The 21,625-nt window shown below is 33.5% G+C and overlaps 1 protein-coding gene across 1 annotated transcript in view; it reads right to left on the minus strand.

The window, feature by feature from the left end:
* LOC129495604 (low-density lipoprotein receptor-related protein 1B) overlaps positions 1 to 21,625 on the minus strand; it is a 1,831,349-nt gene that overhangs the window by 582,798 nt on the left and 1,226,926 nt on the right. Inside the window, exons 26-27 of the mRNA XM_055303278.1 lie at positions 12,366 to 12,530; positions 11,787 to 12,031 (exon numbers count right to left, since the gene is read on the minus strand). Of these exons, the coding sequence (XP_055159253.1) occupies positions 11,787 to 12,031; positions 12,366 to 12,530 (410 nt within the window). The remainder of the gene's footprint in view (positions 1 to 11,786; positions 12,032 to 12,365; positions 12,531 to 21,625) is intronic.

The following is a 21,625-nucleotide window of genomic DNA, read 5'->3' on the forward strand; positions in this document are numbered from 1 at the left end:
GGAATCATATGCATGCTCATCAATGTATGTGGGATATGTTCTAAAGAGTCAGGAATCCAAATATTTGGAAAGTGAGTTAACTTAAAGTACATCATAACTGTAGGTAAAGAGACTAAATAAAGTATAATTATGATGCTTTATAGGAGAACCAAATGTTAATTATGCAATCACATAAGACTGATGCATGCTCTGTGAAGAAAACAATATCATTAAAGATAATTTCATATTTCATGTAAGCCATGTTTAATTGTAATCCATTTCTCACCAGCAAAATAAACCCTTTAAACCCAAATAATTATTTTATCCATTAAATTTAAATAAAATGCATGCAAACATTGATGTAATATAAAATATTTATTTACCTAATAAAATTCTGCTCAAAGCAGAATGCCAGGATCCAATTTGCAAGATAAGGGGAAGATTCTTCTCCCTCCCATGTAGTCATTTTTTTAATATTAACTAATATTCATCCTGTTAATAAACTTTATTGGTACAAAATAATTATTAATATAATAAAATGATTTATCTATATTATAATTTTCCTTTCAGGAAATAATTTAATATTTTTAAAGAAATGTTATTTTCAGAAGGCTCTTACAATAAACACTAATCTCAAATTCTATATTACTTTTGACAAATACCTTCAAATTATGATTTTAACATTTGATGTTGAAGAAGTAGAATGAATTCCTTTTTCAAAACATACACATATAATAAAATATGTGCAAGTGAAAGATATTCTTATTGCTTTAATTTCACCAGATCCCAGCAATTGTAGTAGCTTCTTTCACCAAATTATAACATATTTTATGGATTAATTTTATACTGGACTCTAGTTTTATGAAGTAGAAAATAAAATGTCCTAAACATCTTATCTGATCTTCCATAAAATATCTGTATTTCAATGAGAAAAATTCTAAAAGCCTCAAATACTATTTCCATTTATTTGTGCAAAGTCCTTTTTAAAAGGATAAAAACAAACATGTAATATCATGTTATATTTAGTGGTGATATGTATCTTAAAATACCAATGAGCTTTCAGTTATTCTGAAGAAGTGACTTTAGGTATCTTTCTGATATCTTAATTTGGTTGCTATTTATTGTACTTGCTGTATGATTTGAATGAATAAGCATCAAAATTTCTGTGTTTATGATAATTTAATAATTGCAAAAAATCCTTCTTATCTAAAATAGTGTTTTTTCAACCACTGGTGATGGTGCTAGTGGGGATCTCCTACCCACCCACTGAGGGGACTCTTGGGAGTGTGTGGAGACATTTTTGGTTGACTGGGGATAGTACTGGAATACTAGTAGCCAGGGATGCTAATAAACTTCCTGCAATACAAGGGAAAGGCCCTCTCCACCCCACAACTAGGAATTATCTGATGGAAAATGTGAACAATGGAAAGGCTGAAAAGTCCTGACCTTGGAGTAGGACCATGGATTCAGTATTTAGTGGATTTCAATGAATTCAGAGCTCTCAATCACTTAGGTTCACATGACTTAGGCAAGTACATCAAATAGCATACTGAGGAAGAAAGAATTTTGATGATTCCTTTTTTACTAATCTCTTCTAGTGCTCCAAGGGAGAGTACATATTTAAAAAATAGCAATTTATAATGTAGCTAAACTTACTACCTGCATATAAACTCTTTTGCATGTTAGTTGTTCGATATTTCTGTTATATTTTGCCAAAGAAATAATAATAGAAATGGTAATCAAATTTTTCAGATGAACCAACAAAACCCATTAATTTATAATATGGTTTTAAGATAACACAGAAGGATTCATTAAGAAACTAAAGTGGGTGCTAGTCTATATAACTGGTACCCAGAGCAGAGGACCATGTGTTACAGGAAAAAAAAAATTATAAAAGGAGAAAATGAGTTCTACTGTGTCTTTTTATAGCAATAGTTGGAATGAGGTAGCAACATGTCTTTGGCTTGTTCCAACTCTCATTTTTCTTCTCCATTGTTCATTTCCTTTTTCTCTTCTACCAAGCTCTTAGTACTGCATGAAGTTCTAAGCACCTCATTCTAGAGGCCCCACAGGTTTATTCAAATCTCAAAAATTCCTCCTTGCTTTGCTATCATCTGCCCTTTCACTTCACTTCACTTCACTTCACTTCACTTCACTTCACTTCACATCTCTTCAAAGTTGCTGATACCAACTACATGTAAAGGTGAAAGCCTTTTTGATTTAACTATTTCACATCAGCTAAATATTTTTAGAAATATTTTCATTTTAAAATAGAATTCACACAAAATTAAATCCCCTATTGACAGTATATAAATATTTGAAATAAAGAGATACTTTTAAGTAGGGGATGTGGTGCCTGAGTAGCTCAGTTGGTTAAGTGTCTGACTCTTAATTTCGGCTCAGGTCATGATCTCAAGGATGTAAGATCTCGCCCCACATCCAGCTCCATGTTAGGTGTGGAGCCTGTATAAGATTCTCTCTCTCTGTCCCTACACTCTACTCCCTCTCAAAAAGAAAACAAAACAGGAAAAACAATGTTTTTAATACCATTAATATGTAGGATAGAAGGACACATAAATTATATACATACAGATATATATGTATACATACATTTACATACATGTACCTTTAAATAAATACATAAATATGTGGAAAGAGAGGCAATTTGGTTTTTATGACAGGTAGTTAGGTCTTGATATGTAAACTGTAGAACTAGACAGCTTAAGTAATTTATAAATAATTGAGATTCACTTCCACCACATTGAAACATGGTTTCAAGAGTATTTCTTTTTTTTTCTTAAACCTTTTTATTAATTTGATAAATGTAGCCTATGATTGAATATATTTACAACTCCAAATGGAATTCCTCCTTCTTAAGTTTTAAAAGTGACATTTTGTGCCCTACAGGAGCAATGCTATTATTAATATTCTTAGAATCTAGAATCCATTTTTTTTCAAAATAAGATAAGCTAATTTTCATACAAATATTGTAAATAAAAGTTTCATTTTCTATAGAAATATTTTTCTGAAGCAATTGTAGGCACTTATATCATTTCAATGTCAAAGCTACTCTTTGAGAAACAGACCACAATTCTCCTTATATTGTCATAACATAATAGGCAATTGAGATAAAAATTGATAGGAAGAGTAAAGGTTCCAAAATGGAATAATTCATTTTTATCACAATATGCTAGAAAATGTGCTCAGTGCTTTGTAAACCCTATTTCCTTTATTCTTCTTACAAGTCAGTTCTATTTATAAAAATAAATTATCCCCATTTTATAGAAGAGTAAACTTAATTTTCAAAAGGGTAAAAAAGGACTTACAATCACAGAACTATTAAGAGGGAAATAGGTTTCAGATTCTAGAGTATGAGCTTCTAACCATTATACATACTAACCCTCTAAATGAACCAATTCCCTTAAACTTATTCATTCTTTTAACGATTTATGGATGCTTTACAAAGCAGGGATGTGGGATGGATACTGCCTTCGAGTATAATTTTTTTAATCTAATTAATCTAATTCTTGTTGTAACTGGGAATAAATTCTTCATGTCTCATTCATTTTGTCTCTGGGTTTTGATTTTTCCAAGGGATATTGTCATTAATATGTTATATAAAATAGTTTGCACATTTGCCAGTCACTATGGATTTCAAGAACAAAATTGAAAGGGATGATTGAGTCAGTAGCTTGTCTTTGAAAGTAAAATAAAATGGTTCCCAGAAAACAGTACTATTTATATAGACAAATATTTATTAGGTCCCCACTGAATTGAGTTCTTTTCAGAAAGATAAAAGTTTCTTCAGAAAGGGAAAACATCTGTAATTAGTGCAAGTCTAATAAATAAATTATTTGCCACACTCTATATTTAAAGTGACAATCATATACTTGAATTATTTCAGGAACAATTGCGATCACAGCAGCTAAAGAAATACAGAAGAAAACTGAAAACAACAGCAGCAACATCATCAGTGTGGTGGAATCTTTCTGGATTCATGAAAAATACTGAACTCCACTTGGTATCAAATCACAACTTCAAAACACCTTTGAGCTGAGAGAGGACACAGAGAAGTACAGTCAGTTTGCTGGATGGGAGAAGATTTGCGTATAAAAGAAGAAAGTTACTTTCTCCATGTTTACAAACAACTCCTCTTACAAGGTTGGGGAAGGATACTGATGGGTAAAAGAAAGCAACTAAGGAAATTGTGTGTGTGTGTCTATCTATCGATCAATCTATCAATCCATCTATCTGTCTATCTTTCTATCTATTCTTTACTTAACAACATTTATATGGTGCTTTGTATTTGTCAGGTATCTTCTAAGTGCTTTAAAAAGAAACTAATGTGTTTAATCTTTTGCAATGATTCCATTTTACAGATGAAGAAACTAGGATAGGTAATGGTCATGTGGTCAGGATAGGATAAAATTAAAATGTGAACCCAAACAGTCTGGCTCTAGAGTCTTCCTCCAATTACAACATTAGTGTTGTAATTAATTAATTAATTAATTGTGATTAATTAGTGAAAGCTAATTATTATGAAGTTTGTATTTTTCGCACTTACATGTGTATTTTAAGAAACATATTTCTTTTGTTTAATAATTTTTTTTCGTAAAAAGACTTGAAAATTCATAATATCTAACTTCAGACATACGTATGATCACTAGGACATAGGCAAACAAATCCACTGAAATTGTTCTAAATAATGGCTGCCTGTCCTTAAGTCGCCAAATCCAATGAATACATTTATGTCTTTATCTTTCTTAAAGTAAGATACCATAGTTCCAAGCCTAAAATGCTTACTATTGGGCTTTTCACAAAGTTTGTTGATTCCTGCCTTAAATAAATCCCATGGGCTTTGTCATATTTCGATCATGAAGCCAATTATAGAAACTAGAAAAACAAAGCCATCTCAAATTCTTCCTTTCCTTTTCAATCTCTCCCACTCCACAACTTCTATTACTATTATCATTTTTTTATTGATTTTGCTTCCAAGTGTATCTCACTCATACTATTCTCTCTGCTTTTATGACCATCTACCAGATTTTGGCATCAGCTACCTCCTGATCTATAGAAGTAGCCTCCTTATCAGTTTCCTACCTATAGTACTCTCTCCACAATCCATCCTTCACACAGATGGAGTCAAGTTTCTAAGTACTTAGATCTGCTCTTTTCACTCCTTTGGCCACATATTTAAAACTTATTTTCTCCTTCACTTAGGACTGTGGTACTCTAGGCAATATCAGCATCCTGTGAGAACTTGTGAAAATGCAAAATCTCAAGCCATATCCCCGACCTATTGGATCAAAAGCTTTCCAAGTACAGCCCAGAAATCTGTGTTTTAGTGGGATGTGTTTCAGGGATCCCTGAAGGTAATTTGGATGCACATTCAAGTATGAAATCATTAGAACTGCATATCCCAGAGGACAAAAATTAAAATTCCTTGAAAGAACCATTTAAATCCCACCATGATCTGATACCTGCCCAATCTGTTTCCCATTTATTCACTCTTTACCTTTAGCTTGTTTCAACCTACAAATGAGGAAATGAGACTCCAGAAGTTAATTATTTGCCTCCCCTGATAAGCCTAGTGAGTGACAGAAGATGGGTTGAACTAGACCAGCCCAAGGTATTTTAGGACCTCACCCTACTGCTTTTAAAAATACATATACTCTACTTTTACATTCAAAATCCAACCATAGTGACATTTACTTTATTGATCCTCGTTTTTAGTTTAGTCTGTTCTACTTCTAGACTATAAACTCCAGGAAGGTAAGAATTAGTTTGTCCCTTGTAAATGTCCACAAAACTTGACTGCGGTAACACAAAATAACAATTCCAAGGAGAATTTCAAACATGAACTCCATGACTTCTGCCTGTAGAGTGTAGTGGTTAAGGCAAGAGTTCTGAGGTCACTTTCCTTAACATCAGATAACTGAACAAACATGCTCTGGCTGTTAGACCTTGACTAAATCACTTAGTGTTTATCTTCCTTAGGTTCCTTATCTGTAAAACTGTTGCTAAAACCTTCTTCATAGAATTGCAATGAAAATTAGCAAGTGTCAAATGCTAATATCATTATAATTACTAATATTATTGTAAATAATTTAGCTATGTAGTTGACATAAATAAGTAAGTGACACTCCCTTACTCAAATATTTTATAATGTAGTTGGGAAAATAAAACAGAGTTAGGAAAATATTAAATAATCATACAAGCTCTAAGTGCTAAGGGAGTTCAAGCAGTATTAAGCATGAACATGCAGGAGGTGAAATCTGAATTTTGTAAAGATTGGTATGTGGCTTTGAAGTGAGAAAGCCTCTCAAAAGGAGAATTATTTCCTGCAAATCTCTGTGCAGATTGAGAGTAATACCTGTAAAAGACTAATAAAAACACAATATAAGTGCATACCTTCCTTATTATCAGAAAGTCAGGATGATGATATAATTTTAATTTAATACTCAATCATATAAGCCCAGATCCCATTATCTAAACAAAACTAACATCTTTCTCAAAAATGGTTTATGATAAACTTCGCTGTTGCTGCTGTTGTTTTTTTAGTGCACGGAAAATTTATTCAATTAATAGGTGTGTTTTACTGTTAAAATATATTTAAATTAGATTGCCTCATAAATGTTTATTATTAATTTCCACCTTAAAGGGAAATTATGACTGGTGTTCTCGCTTATTATAAAAGCAATAAATATATTTATTTATACAACTTCTCTCTATGCTAAGGAAACAACATCCTCCCATGTGTTTATTCAGTAGGTAGACATAAATATCAACTCTGTACTATTATTGCCAATACACACTAAATGTAGAAAATAGAGAACTTAGGTTAAAGTGTCTAGTTATCAATCCAATCAGCCAATCAGTGGAATAGAATGAGTATATATAAATCTTCCAAAAGCATATGGGGATAAAATGTGATTATCTTAGCCAGTGTGAAAGTACAGTATATGGTATGTAAAATTCTTATTCCAAATTTCCCAATATTTTATATTCAAATTTTTGTCCTCAGTCCCTACAGTAGTTGTCAACATAAATCACAACTTTGTATCCTTATTTTACTCTAAACTTTCTTGTTTTGCTTTTTGGTACAGGAGAGGTCATATGCACTCCCATGTTCACTGCAGCACTGTTTACAAAGACATGGAGACAATCTAAATGTCTATCAATAGATGAATGGATAAAGAAAACCTGGTATATATACATACACATATGTATAATATTTGGTCACAAAAAAAGAGAAGGAAGGCAGCCTGGGTGGCTCAGCGGTTTAGCACTGCCTTCGGCCCAGGGCTGATCCTGGAGACCTGGGATCGAGTCCCACATCGGATTCCCTGCATGGAGCCTGCTTCTCCCTCTGCCTGTGTCTCTGCACCTCTCTCTCTCTCTCTCTCTCTCTCTCTCTCTCTCATGAATAAATAAATAAAATATTAAAAAAAATGTTTACTTCCAGACCTTATTCTTTATTATTTTATACTTAAATTAAGACAATTATTTTGGAACAGTTGTATGTTCTCATCAAAATTGAGGGGATGTTGTTACAGAGATTCAGATTTTTTTTTAAGATTTTATTTATTTATTCATGAGAGATACACACACACACAGAGGCAGAGATACTGTCAGAGGGAGAAGCAGGCTTCATGCAGGCAGCCTGACATGGGACTCGATCTCAGGTCTCCAGGATCTGGAGGATCAGCTCTGGTCTTGATCTGGGGGCTGTAAGTTCAAGCCCCACTTTGGGTTCCATGGTGGGCATGAAACTTACTTAAAAAATGCTTTTTTTAATTTAGAAAACAATGAAGCATAGACTGGGGGGTTGATTATGATCATTGGGGACCTGGTGTTAACTTTGATGAAATTTATTACTCTGAGCCAGTCTATTTCACTTTCCTGAGCTTCAGTTTTCTCATAGAAGGTGGAACCAACTATCTGGTTAGATGGTTCTAATTATTAGGGAAAAGTGACAACTAAATGGCACATATTAGTATAATAACAGTGATAGTTTTATTTATTACTGTGATATTCAACATCTCTGTTGAAACAACTATAAATATAAAACATCAGGATGTTTGTTGCTCTAGGCCCTGGGAAAATGGGTGTACATTTGAGAGTAGCTTGAATAGTCTAGTCATCTGACTACACCTGAATTCTCTTGATAGAAAAATCAATCATATTGCTCTTCTTTAGAGTTGTGATTCACATTTTTGTTATAATTTTTCTTTAAACAAATTGCTACATATAGAAAAATGTGATGTTAAGCCCAATAAGAGTTATTTAAATATGAGATAATAGGTATTCAAAAGGTTTCAAGAAAAGTAATGAAACCTAAATTTCAACAAAAGGAGGTTAGGAAAATGATTGATTTCAACAACTATTTTTTTAAGAGTTATTTATTTATTTATTTGAGAAACTGAGGCCTAAGGAAATTAAGTAATTTGCCCGACATCATACAACTAGTGAATCATAGGGCTTGGATTTGAACCTAAGCAGTCAAGCTCCCAAGGCTATGCCATTATCTCTAAGTTCAGCAACCTCATACAATTAAAAATATAAAAATAAAAATAAATAAATAAATAAATAAATAAATAAATAGCTCCTTGTTTCTTCTTAATCTCATTTAAAAATTACATTAGTAACCAAAGGATCTAAAATACATTTTTGTTTTTTAAAGTTCTGCCTAAGTGTTCAATAATCAGCCTAGAAATTTATGCACAAGATGAATGTATGATAACTGGTGTTAAAACATTCATTAATTTCCTACTTGGAGGATCAGATAACTTCAAAGAATATTTCTAACCTTTATTTCTTTAATTTTTTAAAGATATATTTCCATTTTATAGCACTAAATGTCACGTATTTTTAAAATTAATTATTTTTTCATGAGCTTCACATTACTATTCACCAGAAAACAGAGGGCTATTATTATTTTAGTGGTGTTAACAATGTACCTTTGTCATCACTTTTACTATAATTCTACCCTGGTAATAAAATAGTCAATACATTTCTGCATCTTTTTAAAAAAGTTTTTTCCCTAGCAATGTAAGTGTTACTTCACTGAAGCAGATAAACAGGATGGATAATGATTGTTATATGCTCAGTGATCCTTATAATGGGGAAAAGTGGAATGTTCTCTGATCATTCTCAAAATTGGAAACTGACTGAATTTCATTTAGGAAATAGCAAGGTCTCACTATAGGTGACATTCTCTAAAAGCATATAAAAGACCAGAATATATCAGCCTGATCCTCTATGTTAAATCAATCCATAGAGTAGAAACTTCCTTATTTTATGAAAATTGGAGGAGTCTCATATAAATCATCTTTCAAGTTAAGTAAAGATGTCAAGAAAATCTCCCATCTCCAAATGAATTACAGTAATCTCCCCTTTTCTGGGGAGGAGACATCCCAAGTAGATGCCTGAAACCATGAATAATATCATGTGTTTTCTTATACACACATACCTATGGTACATATCTATCCTAAAGTCTAATTTATTAATTAGGCACAGTAATAAATTAACAATAATAACTAAAGTAGAATAACTCTAGTAGTATACTATCATAAAATTTATGTGAATGTAGTATCTCTCTGTCTCAAAATATCTCATCATACTATACTCACCCTTGCGCTTATGATGATATGAGACGATAAAATGACTATGTGATGAGATGAAGTGAAGTGAATGACGTATGCATTGTAACATAGTGTTAGGGCACTACTGACCTTCTACTGATAGTCCAGAAGGAGAGTTTTTGTTTCTGAACCAAATATGATCACAGAAAGTGAAACTATGAAGGAAGGGTCTATTCTTCATTGAATGTTTTACATCCTTTCTATATATACAAAAATGTCAAAAGACCTTGAAAGTATCATTTTCATTTCCATTCTGTCAATTTGCTAGGGCTTACGTCAATGTGGCCAAATCAGACAGTTAGGAAATGAAAATACATTTATCCTATTTTGGGAAGGGGGCTGTTGTAATACATAAACCCAGGCCATTTTTTCATGGTCCAATTCATCTAAATTACTCTAAACATAAAAATTACAGTTCCCAAAAAATACCACTCTGGGGCACAAAAATACATAAGTACATATTTTTGTACTTATAAAAATTAAAATCAACCCTGTGCTTGTCATCAACATATAATGTTTATGACTACATACTCTCTCATACTGAAGGAAGTTTTTAGAAAATAATATATTTTTCTTATTGTACTAGTGGCCCGTTGCTGGTCAGAATCATGATTTCCTGTTTTATTTCAATTTAATTAAATCCAATATATTTACTGAATGCCTATTAAGCACAAAAGTGATTAAGCTGTATTTTCTCCCCTTAATGTCCTTATGTTGTTCAAGTTTGTAGGATGAAAGGAGCAAGGAAATTAAGGGTGATAGAAAAGGATTAACATGATTGCTCACATAGTACATGTTGTATAGAAACTCCTGCATGACAAAGAAGGATCTATTTAAGAAAATTGAAGCTATGGGGTGCCTGGGTGGCTCAGTGGTTGAGCATCTGCCTTCAATTCAGCTCAGGGTGTGCTCATGGGGCCTGGATCAAGTCCCACATCAGGCTCCCTGCAGAGAGCCTGTTTTTTTTTTTTTTTCCCTCTGCCTATGCCTCTGCCTCTCTCTGTGTCTCTCATGAGTAAATAAATAAATAAAATCTTAAAAAAAAAAGAAAATTGAAGCTGAGAAACTGAAAGTGGAAAGAGAACTAGATCCAGATTCTGTCAAAGAGAGGGCACAGAAAATTTTACCGATGAGGAAATTTTGGTAGAAAAAAATAGTATCGATAGAGAAGGAATGTCACGTATTGAAGAAAGAAAAATGATAGCAATGGACCACAAGAGGTGAGAATTTTTAGTTACATCTAGGTGAAGAGAATATAGCACAAAATTTAAAATAAGGCTTGAAGTGAAGTCCATAAGACCAGAAACACTAACACATTTCTGGAAGTGGAAGATCTATCTACTCTACACTGAGAGAGGGAGAAAAGAAGAAAATGTATCCTCTAGGGAACAGTTGTCATCTGAGCATCAGATGTTTCAAGTAAAAATATGTTAATGATAAGAAAACATTATTTGCATTGGAATGAGATTCTCAAAGGTTATGATACACATTAGAAAGGGGAAGGCTCCATCAAGAAGTATAAAAGGATGAGTTGATGTTACACCAAATGGCCATACTATCCCACAGGGGAAAAAAAGGAAAAATAAAGATTTAGAATTAAGAACATCTGGAAAAGATTGAGCAGAAGAAATGAAATCACAAAGTTGGGATGGAGATTACTATTGAACCAAAATGTGGAATATATGGGGAGAGGTGGCACACATGCTCACGTGAACTCAATTGTCTTAAAATAGCAAAGCTCAAGCAGATGCTCCATTCTTTCTTACACACTGTTCCTTCTCCTCCCAATATACTTCACAGAGACCATTTGAGGGCAAACGTCAATGTGTCCTTGTGTTCTCATCTAATTATCTGAACATAGTTAGGTGATAGATTCCAAATCTCAACACCTTCTACAACTTCCTGCAGTACCCTTTACTGATACCCTTTACTGACTAAAAATATAGGGACTTTGTTTAAAACTCTTACTTTCTAATATTTATTGCTATGTGAAAGAAATGAAAAGGGAAAAATATTCTTAGCTAATTAAAATAAAGGTTGGAATCACTTCCATAATACAATATATATAAACTATTAACTTATAGAAGTTATTTTACAGTTCAAATATTATATGACTAAGGTGAAAAATACTTTCTGGGTTGTTATTTCACAACCAGCACTTACCCTGGGGCTGACGGCTGGGGTGGTATATCTGAAGGTCAAATGGCTGTGCACTGGTTTTCTGAATCACGCTGACATTCTGTCCTGTCCACTTATTGGCTTTTGACAAGGTGTTGGTCCTCCAGTCTGTCCAGTAGACCTCACTCCCATATAAAGACACAGCAAAGGGATGGGAAAGGTATTCATGACCTCGAATGATTTCGATCATGGCTGTTCCATCATAGAGGGCTGAATAAATTGCATCTGACCTATGAAAGGTAAATACATCAGCAGTTTATCAAAACTTATTTATATAGTCCATTGGTATTATCACATTACTTAAAGGTCAGGGAAAATATTTTACAAAAAATATTTTATGGATCTCTATATGATTTATAGAAAGAAACAAAAAGCCCATCATAACAAAATAAACAAAAATCACCATCATAAAAAAAATCACCACCATAATAATGAAAACTACCAAAAATCACCACCAATTTTAATGTATGCATGATAAATGCATGTTAGACATTCTATAAGTTTATAAATGCTATCAGAGGAAGATAACAGAAAATACAGAAGAAAAAGATCATTTTTTTAAACCTGGCATCTGTCCAAACTATCCTTTTCTCAAAGTGATCCACAGTTAATCCATTAGGCCAAGCTCCAGTTTTCATGTCTTTGTAGATGGTTTTTCTTCCAGCACCACTCATGGAGGCAGATTCAATGCGAGGAAAATTGGCATCCCAATCTGTCCAGAAAAGAATTCTGAAGAAAAATAAATAATGCTATTGTTTCAGCCATTCAGTTCACAAGTATTTATTGAGTGCATACTATGTGCTATATATACACTGGCTAGATGAACAGTCTCAAAGGAAATGGATGCATTATCTACCCACCTGGGGCTTAGAGTCCAGTGGAGAAGACAGACTAAATAAGCACATGAATATATAATTGCAGCTTCTAAAATATGCTGAAGAAAACTTTCATTATGGCAGAGAATAGCAGTTAAGTGATCTACTTAGAGAAGGTGATCAGAAAAAAAAAAGCACTTTGAGGAAGCTGTATTTATACTGAATCTAAAAGATAAGGAGAACAGTATAAAGTGCATGACAAGCAAAATAAACAGCAGATATGAAAGCCTTAAAATAGAAAAGAAAGTGGGTGATTTGAAGAACAGAGATAAGACCAATGTGGTGAATAAGGAGGAAAAAAGAAGATGGATTTGAAGAGAGCAACCTAATGGGTTTTGCAGGCTAAAGTAATTATTTGAGACTTTATTCTAAGGGAATAAGAAGCACATTTAAGCAAGGTGAAAACATGGTATAATGTACAAGTGGATGATAGTGAGGCGAAAGTATAGTATATCAGGTGTTTATTTTAAAGGAACAAAGATGATAATGTTTTGGGATATGGTAGTGGCAGAGAAGAGAAGTGAATGGATTCAAAGTATATTTTGGAGGAAGAATTGCCAGGACTGTCTTATGACTGCATACAGGGAAATGAGGTAAAGAATGAATCATAGGTGACTGTGTTCCTTGTTTCAGCAAAGTCGGAATAAGGGTAAGGGAGAGGGTGTTCAAGGAATCCATAGATGGAATGGGGAAAATGGAAGAGGACAGATTCTAAGACCTGGAAATTTAATGTGGATGGGTTTGAAGAACAATCAAAAGTTTACTCTTGAATTATTTTTTTATCTTAAGATTTCAAGACATCAGGAAGCTGTGTGGTATGCCAGGGTGAAGTTCAGAGAAGGTAGGGGTGGAGACATGAATTGGGATGTCAGCAGGATGGAGATGATATTTAGATTCACAGCAATGAAAGACATCATATAACAGAGAATACAGAGGGAAAACAGAGGAAATCATTATACTTTGGTATACACAAACATGAGATTGTTAAAATATATTTTTTCATATGAGTAAAGATCATTACTTTTTTTTTTTAAACCGAATACTATTTGAGACTCTACAAATTCATTATGTACAAACAGCTCCACACAATGGGCATTAAGTGTCCCATGTCCTGCATTTGATTTTTAAGGCAACTTAGGCAGTGGATGTTTTATGTTCAGTTGACAATGGTTTAAAATGCTGATGCATGTTTCTATAGTATACTTAATACAGTTACACAGTAATTCCACAATCATTACAACTGGCTATATTTTTTAAGTACTTACTATATGTTAAAAACTATGTTCAGTGCTTTATAGTTTATCTCATTTAAACAATCATGGGGCTATGGCTAAAGTTATCTATGTTTTAGAGATGAGAGAACAAGCTTAAAGAAATGAAATGACTTGGGTCACACAGATAATAAGTGGCTGAGAGAGAAGGAAAATTGGGCAGTCTAACTTCTGTTCTGATGTGTGTGTGTGTTTTATTTTAATGTTCTGACCGTTTTTAATATCTAACTCTTCAATGTCATGTTGCTAAATAAAATAACAAAGGAAAGACATCTGATAGAGGAGTAGGAGCATGGATGCTAACCAAACAATGGTAGTTGCCTTCTCTACTTTCGTAGTAGAATCCAGTGAGTAGCATGGTGATTTGGGAAGGGAGAACTCATAGAACAGGAGAGATAGTGACAGTCCAGCAAATTTTCCTCTAATCAGTTCTGATAATATTTTGGTGAGAAATGATAAAGTTCCTTTGTTCTTCATTATAAATAATTTTGCTATTTTTTAATTTTTCTATATTTTGAATGATCCTTAAGTATATGAATTTGGTAGATTACCTTGGAAAATGAAATAATCTTCTGGAACAAAATTCAAAATACAATTCAACCTATCTTCTTTTTTTTGAATATTATGTTTATATAGGAAATATGGAGTGATGTAAACTATTCATCATGAGCTGAATTTTTGAGAAAGATATAGTCTGTTTTAGGACAGAGAAATTTGAAATATGAAATGAATAAAAGACAATTTAATATAATAAATAGTAAATTTAGTAAGTACATGTGTTAAAAAAACCTATGGTGAACAGAGAAGGAAGATGTAGATATTCTTGATAAGAGCAGCAGCTTATAGACAACTCTGAAGCACTGGCCATCCACAAAATGTTATTAAATGATTATGACAATATATGTTTCTATGTCAGACTACGTGGGATCAAGACTGGTATCTGTCACTTACTCCAGCACATTTAATCTTAGATTCCATTTTCTCATCTCTAGATACAAACTGTAACTGTACATTCTCATTAGGAGCATTTGATAAAGTAATAGACATAAACGATTTAGCACAAAGGATGGCTAGCACACACAAAAGATTTGTGTTTGCATGAGCATGCCACAAACACGTAATCATAGAAATTATTTTTTAAATGCAAAATTTCAAAATATTTCAAAATTGTAAAAGTAATGGAGAAAGAGAGACAGAGGATGCTCAAGTTTAAATGTCACACCAGCATATATGTGGAGGCAGATTCGTTTTATAAAGTAAACATAAATCAAAGCCATGAGAAAAGGATTCAAAGGAGTAGGTCATAGGATTGGGTTTATCTCAAAGAATGACTCCCCAAAAAATGAGTTTATTTATTTATTTATTTTAAGTTTTAGTTTTACGGGTAGCTTTAGAAGTTTCATGGCCTTGGTGTGGGATCATATCCATAAAAATGAGATCCAAATGATTCATTGTTTAATCACCAATATTTGAATAAATTAAGTAAACCCCTGAGAAAGGATAAAACTAAATAATATATCAGGGACAATGTACTGATATTTGTTGAAGCTAGGTAATGGATATGAGGAAGTTTATTATATAATTCATCTTATTTTGTGTATTTAGAAATTTCTATAATAAAAGTTTAAAAGTCTAATAACTCAAAATTAGTATAATAGGCAAATTTTTAAGAATACCAAAAATGCCAGAGGATATTTATAAAATCTCATGGCTAGATACCTTTTTTTCTGAAAAGACTAATTTTTAAAGAATAGATTGTTTATGCAAGAAAAAACTAATTATCTGGAAATACCAACATGTATATAAACATACATATATTGCTTATAAGTTACTTAACATACAATATGATGCCATGAAGGGCAAATGGAACAAAGATTAATTAGTATAAAGCTGGTAGGCTATTCAGTTAAGTAGCTGTCTTTAAAACAATGAATGAAATGAATTATGAGTCTCACTACAAATCTAATTTTGGATGCACACATCTTTTCACTGACAGCAGGTTGTTGTCGCTTCCCTTTATACTTAGGATTAAAAAAATAAGATTTAAAATAGAAACAAGGCTAACATAGCATCAATCAAATTTATGGTGGTATTTGACAGACAAGGTAGAGGAGAGAGATTTGAAAGTCTGAAAAAGATTAGGAAAAATAATCACTGAAAACAAACAGTGAATTTGAGAATCATAGCTAGTCTGAGTATCTGTGGATAAGCCACCACCAGAATTAGGCAAGGCTCTGAACTGATGACCTAAAAACTTCTGAGCATTGTCCTTTGCCTGAGTAACAAATGGAGAACTGGTGTCTCCCTTGTAACTTTCTATTTCTGTCTTATGTAGTTTTGGAAATTCCAACACACATATCAGTAACTCTACAATTCTGCATAGGTTTGTGTAGGTTTACCAGAAATAGGCTCTGTAGATTCTCGAGTATGTTTCCAGTGGACCATAACAGTTTACATTGGGATAATTTGAGTAATTCTAAAATAGGTGATTCCTTCATTTCTTCACTAAACATAGCAGCACTAAGCTGTTTCTTCTATAGTGCTCATAATGGTCCTAATCTTTCATCAATTCAAGTGGGGAAAGTTCCAATACTTTGTATAAAATAACATGCTCTAGAATTAGTTCCCCTAAAAGTGTTCTTTCTTAACTTCACTGTAAGTCAGTTTACAATCAATTTAAAAAGTTGATTTCAAGGATCATTGTTTCATAAAATTCTAGGCACTCTTTTGTATACTTTATAATGTGGTATTTTAAAAGAATCATTTTCCTCTTATTACTTTCTTTTTACGGTTAAAATGTATTAGCATTTCAATGATTGCATTATTTCTTGAAATATACAAAGACTGACTATCTCTTCTTACAGGAAGTATGGAGATATTCAGCCACAATTGCTTTTAAAAAAAGAGACTACAGTCTACTGATTCTACAGTTCCTGCATTCATGGGTTAGTCTGTATCAGGATTAAATTGGGTCAATGGACCATGAACAACTTGTATCATTACAGGCATGAAAGGGCCATTATCATCTATCAGGTCAAGCTGCAGAAGGTGAAAATAAATGATCTTGGCAAAAAAAAGGGTATACTTATCTATAATCTTTAGTTCTTCTAAAAGCAACAATGTCTTTATTAGTTTCATTTAGGAACATTCCCAGATAAAATTAAAATTTTATTTAGATGTTTCACTAATCTTCACAATTACCATATCTGCTTTCACAAATTGCAATTGCTATAGCAGAGTCGTTATTATGACAAATGAAATCTAAACACCAGCAAGGCACCACGAAGCCCCACAAGTACAAAGGCAATGAAAATTCAAGAACTGAAGTGAGTGCCCTTGTAGATTCTGAACTCCCTGGTTCTTCTTACTCCCTAATACTAAGCTTGAGGTTTAGAGGAGATTCATGTACTCTTTCAGGTCACCTTAACAATAACTGCATTCCCTTAAAATGGAATGAGAGAGAAATGGTTCCTCCCTAAGACTCTCATTTGCCATCTTGGAATAACTTGTCACTTGGGATATTGGGTCAAAACCCAGACACTAAACAGATGTGTCATGATGGCAAATATGGCTTATAATGTAAAATGAAGGCCTGTGGATTTTATGCCCAGGAAGCAAACTAGTTGATTAAAAACATTTGTTTGTTGGCATCTGTAAAAAAAAAGGTCACAAAGAACCTTTGTAGCTGAAGGAAACTCAAACGATGTAAACATGTTTTATTGGCCTGATATTATGGCTCATTTTTTGTTGTTGTTGTTTCTCCTCAGCTGTGCTTAGGGAGCAACTTGGCAGGTTGCAAACTTGTGTATTCATTTGTTACTGTAAACAAAGCTTCTAATATTACCCATTAGCTGTCTTTTACTCTATACTTCATTCTTTCAGGTGTATCCTTGTTTTTGTAAGTTACAAAAAGTAAGTTACAAAAGTTGTAAGTTACAAAGTCTATGCATATGCATGCATTTTTTTAATCTAAAAAAAACATTTATTTGGGACAATTATATACACCAAGAGCAGTGAAGGATTTCATAAATGTGGAAACAACTTTGTGTGCCATTAGAGAGCTTATTATGCAGTAGGAAAGATAATAGTATTTTCAGAAACCATAATTCTAAAAAAAAAAATTGTCCAGATTTATCCTGAAGTAAAATTTTTCAAAATAATGTGTCTTTAGAGCTCGTATCAATTTTGATTCACAGCTGCTGTATGTATTTCATGAATTATTTGAGAAATAGAAATTTTATGTTTCTATTTGAATAGATAGCACTAAGGCAGTAAGCTGAGTTTAAATCAAATTAAATTATTTTTTCAATGTTGCTTTTCTTGTGCTTAGCTTTGCAGTTCAGTGTGTGTATGCGTGTGTTTTCATGCTCGCATGTATTTTTACTATGCTCTCAGCCTACTTTATGAAAGGTCCAATGTTTAAAGATAATTATGGACTTTTTAATAAAATGTCCCAAACAAACCTGAAAATATTTTCATATTTGCACTGCATTTTTAAATCTAATTGCTACAACTAGGCTTTACAAGCATTTATATGAACTTCATATCTTAATTGTATCAATCCACTGTATGATAATTTTTAACAATAGAAAGCCCATCATACAGTGACACCCAAACTTGTCAATCTTTCGGTTTCTTCCTAGAGTTGAATGAATTAGTACTGCCATTTGAATTTTGATTATGTATACCAACAGCGATTTTATAAGTATATTTCTTCACCCATTTTTCAAGTTAAAACTTATTATGACTGTAATTTTATGAATCATTTTTACAATTTCATGGTAGCAATTAGTAATGGAAGGCATCAACTTTCCTAAAAGCATTATCAGGTTTTTTTCTACTCAGAGGCTAGCTTTTTGTACTTTCAACTCTTAGAGGATATATAACTTCTAAAGATCTTATATCACTAGAATAGTATCTGATATTTTCACTCAAATAGTATTTGTGGGTGGTGTGCTGTTTCTTCTTCTTCTTCTTCTTTTTTTTTTTTTTTCCTTCTCTCAGTTTGGATATTCTACAAACTGAGATGATTTTATCCTAAGCATTGTCAGTTCAAAGCCATAGAAAATAAAGTTGCAATTCCCAGATCTACTGCTTTGTTTGGTCAAACTATTTTCAAAACTTTCATATGACTGTTTTGTTCCTTTTGTTTTTCTCACTGTGTGCCATCTATAAATTTTCAGAGCCCTCACTTTTTCTACCATGTTGGTTGGTGTACATGCTAAAACCACAACGTTCTCCAAAATATCACTTTTCCTTATACAGAACATTTCTCCTGTATATCAGGTGCTGGTACAACTTAGATAGTTCTTAGAGGTGAAAAATTTCACACTGGTAGTTGTTACACTCAGTGTAAAACTCCCGTTGATGATGAACCTTTATGGGAAGCAAAGGGTCAAGATCAGCTATTTACTTGCAATCTCAGGAGTGGTCTCTTAATTTAAAAAAAAATATTTTATTTGACAGAGAGAGTGCAAGCAGGAGGAATGGTAGGCAGAGGGAGAGGGAGAAGCAGGCTCCCCACTGAGCAAGGAGCCCATTGCAGAGCTCAGGGCTGGATGAAGGGCTGGCTCCCAGTGATGTTAGGAAGGAGTTAAGGGCAGATGGGCCTAGGCAGGGAGAGATAGGGAAAGGCCCAAAGCCAGGCTCCCAGAAATCTGTGGGCTCCCATGAACCCCAAAGACACTGACAGGCCCCAGAATCAGGCTCCTATCCATCCCCCAAAAAACAAAGATAAGACAGTAAAAACAGAGAAAATAAGCTCCAAAATGTTAGGGAGAATCCCCCTTTAATGGCTAGTAAGTAATCACAGAAACTCCCCAGACCACAAAGAAATAAGTCATGACGGTGTTACCAATAGTCTCTGCTCAAACCAAGACTGCACAAGCATCTCAAGGCTGTGGGCTCCCTGGCTAGGTTCTCAATAAAAGACCACACCCCCCGCCCTCAAAAAGACCAACCCTACAAGCCCTGTGGCAACCCTGTCGGGGCCCCTCCCCTTCTGAATGCTTTCTCTGTATCTTTGCTTAATAAACTTGCATCACTTTGCTCACTCTCTGTTGCCTGTGAGAGTCATTCTTTGACTCCATGAGACAAGAACCAAGCTCTCCCTTATCACCAGGACCCTGGGATCATGACCTGAGCTGAAGCAGATGCTCAACCAACTGAGCCACCCAGGAACCCCAGGAATAGTCTGTTTTAACAAAGGAATTTCTCATTAAACATATCTCTTCCCAGTGAACTGGAATTATAGGAATTAATGAATGAAATGGGCAAAGTGTAAACTGTATAAATGAGAGAACCCATCCTTAGGTAAAAGATATAGCTACTGCTTTGCTCTTTGCTGCCAGGTCTCTCTGTTTCTTCAAAAGAAGCCAGAAATCCAGGACCGTATACAAAATGTCTCAGTATTTTAAGCTCAGGCCAGTGATTCAAATAAATGTAAAACACCGTAGAGGTAAAGCAAGCATATTAATGAGAGTTGCCAGTTTGTAACCTTGCTCTAGGCAAGTTGCTTTGGCCCTTTACTTTCTGAGTGTGAACTGAGGAAAGGAAGAACAAAGAAACTTCCCAATCTATTGATTTCTGAGCTCAAGCATACACCAGAGCACACGCCAGAAAATGTGGTCAGGAAGCTGACTTAAACACAGGCTCCCTTTTCTCTCTTCATTAAACTCCATCCTTGCTGACTCCCCTTCCTCATTGGTGCGTCCTCGACTTTGTCTTCCTTACAGGTACAGAGACAGAAAAATTAATAAATAAGAATAAAAATAAAAATAAACTAAAAAAACAAAACCCAAAATCTCTTGATCTACTAACCTTTAGCCTTGACAATGGTTTTGGATTGACAAAATAATTACCAAGGAAATAAATAATTCCCATTAATAACAAAGTATTTTCAGTTACATATTATCTTCTACATATTTATGATCTCCTCAAAAACAATCAAATAATAAAGATATTATCCATAATTTATGAAGGAAAAAACTGAAATTTAAGGGAATAGAGTTGAGTAGATTCCCCAGGGAATAAATGACAAAATAGGAACTGGAACTCTTGTTTTCTGGCTCTAAAACCAGCATCTCTCTTCTGCTCTTTCCCAGAGGAACACACAAAGAACATTGTGCGCGATAACTTGAGTTACTCAACATTTGACCCTGTTCTCAAGAATCATGTGCCTTGTCTTTCCAACAGTCAGTGTCTCCTCACTGGAGTCCTTCAAGCTTATACTAATTCTTTGAAACTGACTCCAAATACTTACAAAATACATAAGAGGTGGTGCGGTTAACATCTGTGACTGTTTGGACCAAAGACTGGCCCTGTGGTTTGCAACCATTAGAAACAATTATAGCATCTCTTTGGCAGGTCAAAGAGAAATTCATTAAATTACTGCTTCAAAATTGAGTTGCAATCACTTCCAATAGGCCCTAATGCCCATATTTGGAAAAAAGATATTTCTAGCCTCTAAAAAGTACCTACGTAAGCAACCTTACAACCAAATTTATGCTAATAAACTTAAACTGGTTTAAGTTTAAGTTTATATATAATTATACATACACACAGACATACATATAATGCATATACACACATATATGCAATGCACAAGGTAAGCAATCCTACTCATAATTTATGAGATAATTGAATTCAATATTAATTTAAAAGTTGTTTTTTTTTTTTT

This window comes from Nyctereutes procyonoides, unplaced genomic scaffold (genome assembly GCF_905146905.1).
Source record: "Nyctereutes procyonoides isolate TBG_1078 unplaced genomic scaffold, NYPRO_anot_genome, whole genome shotgun sequence".
Taxonomy (NCBI): Eukaryota; Metazoa; Chordata; class Mammalia; order Carnivora; family Canidae; genus Nyctereutes; species Nyctereutes procyonoides.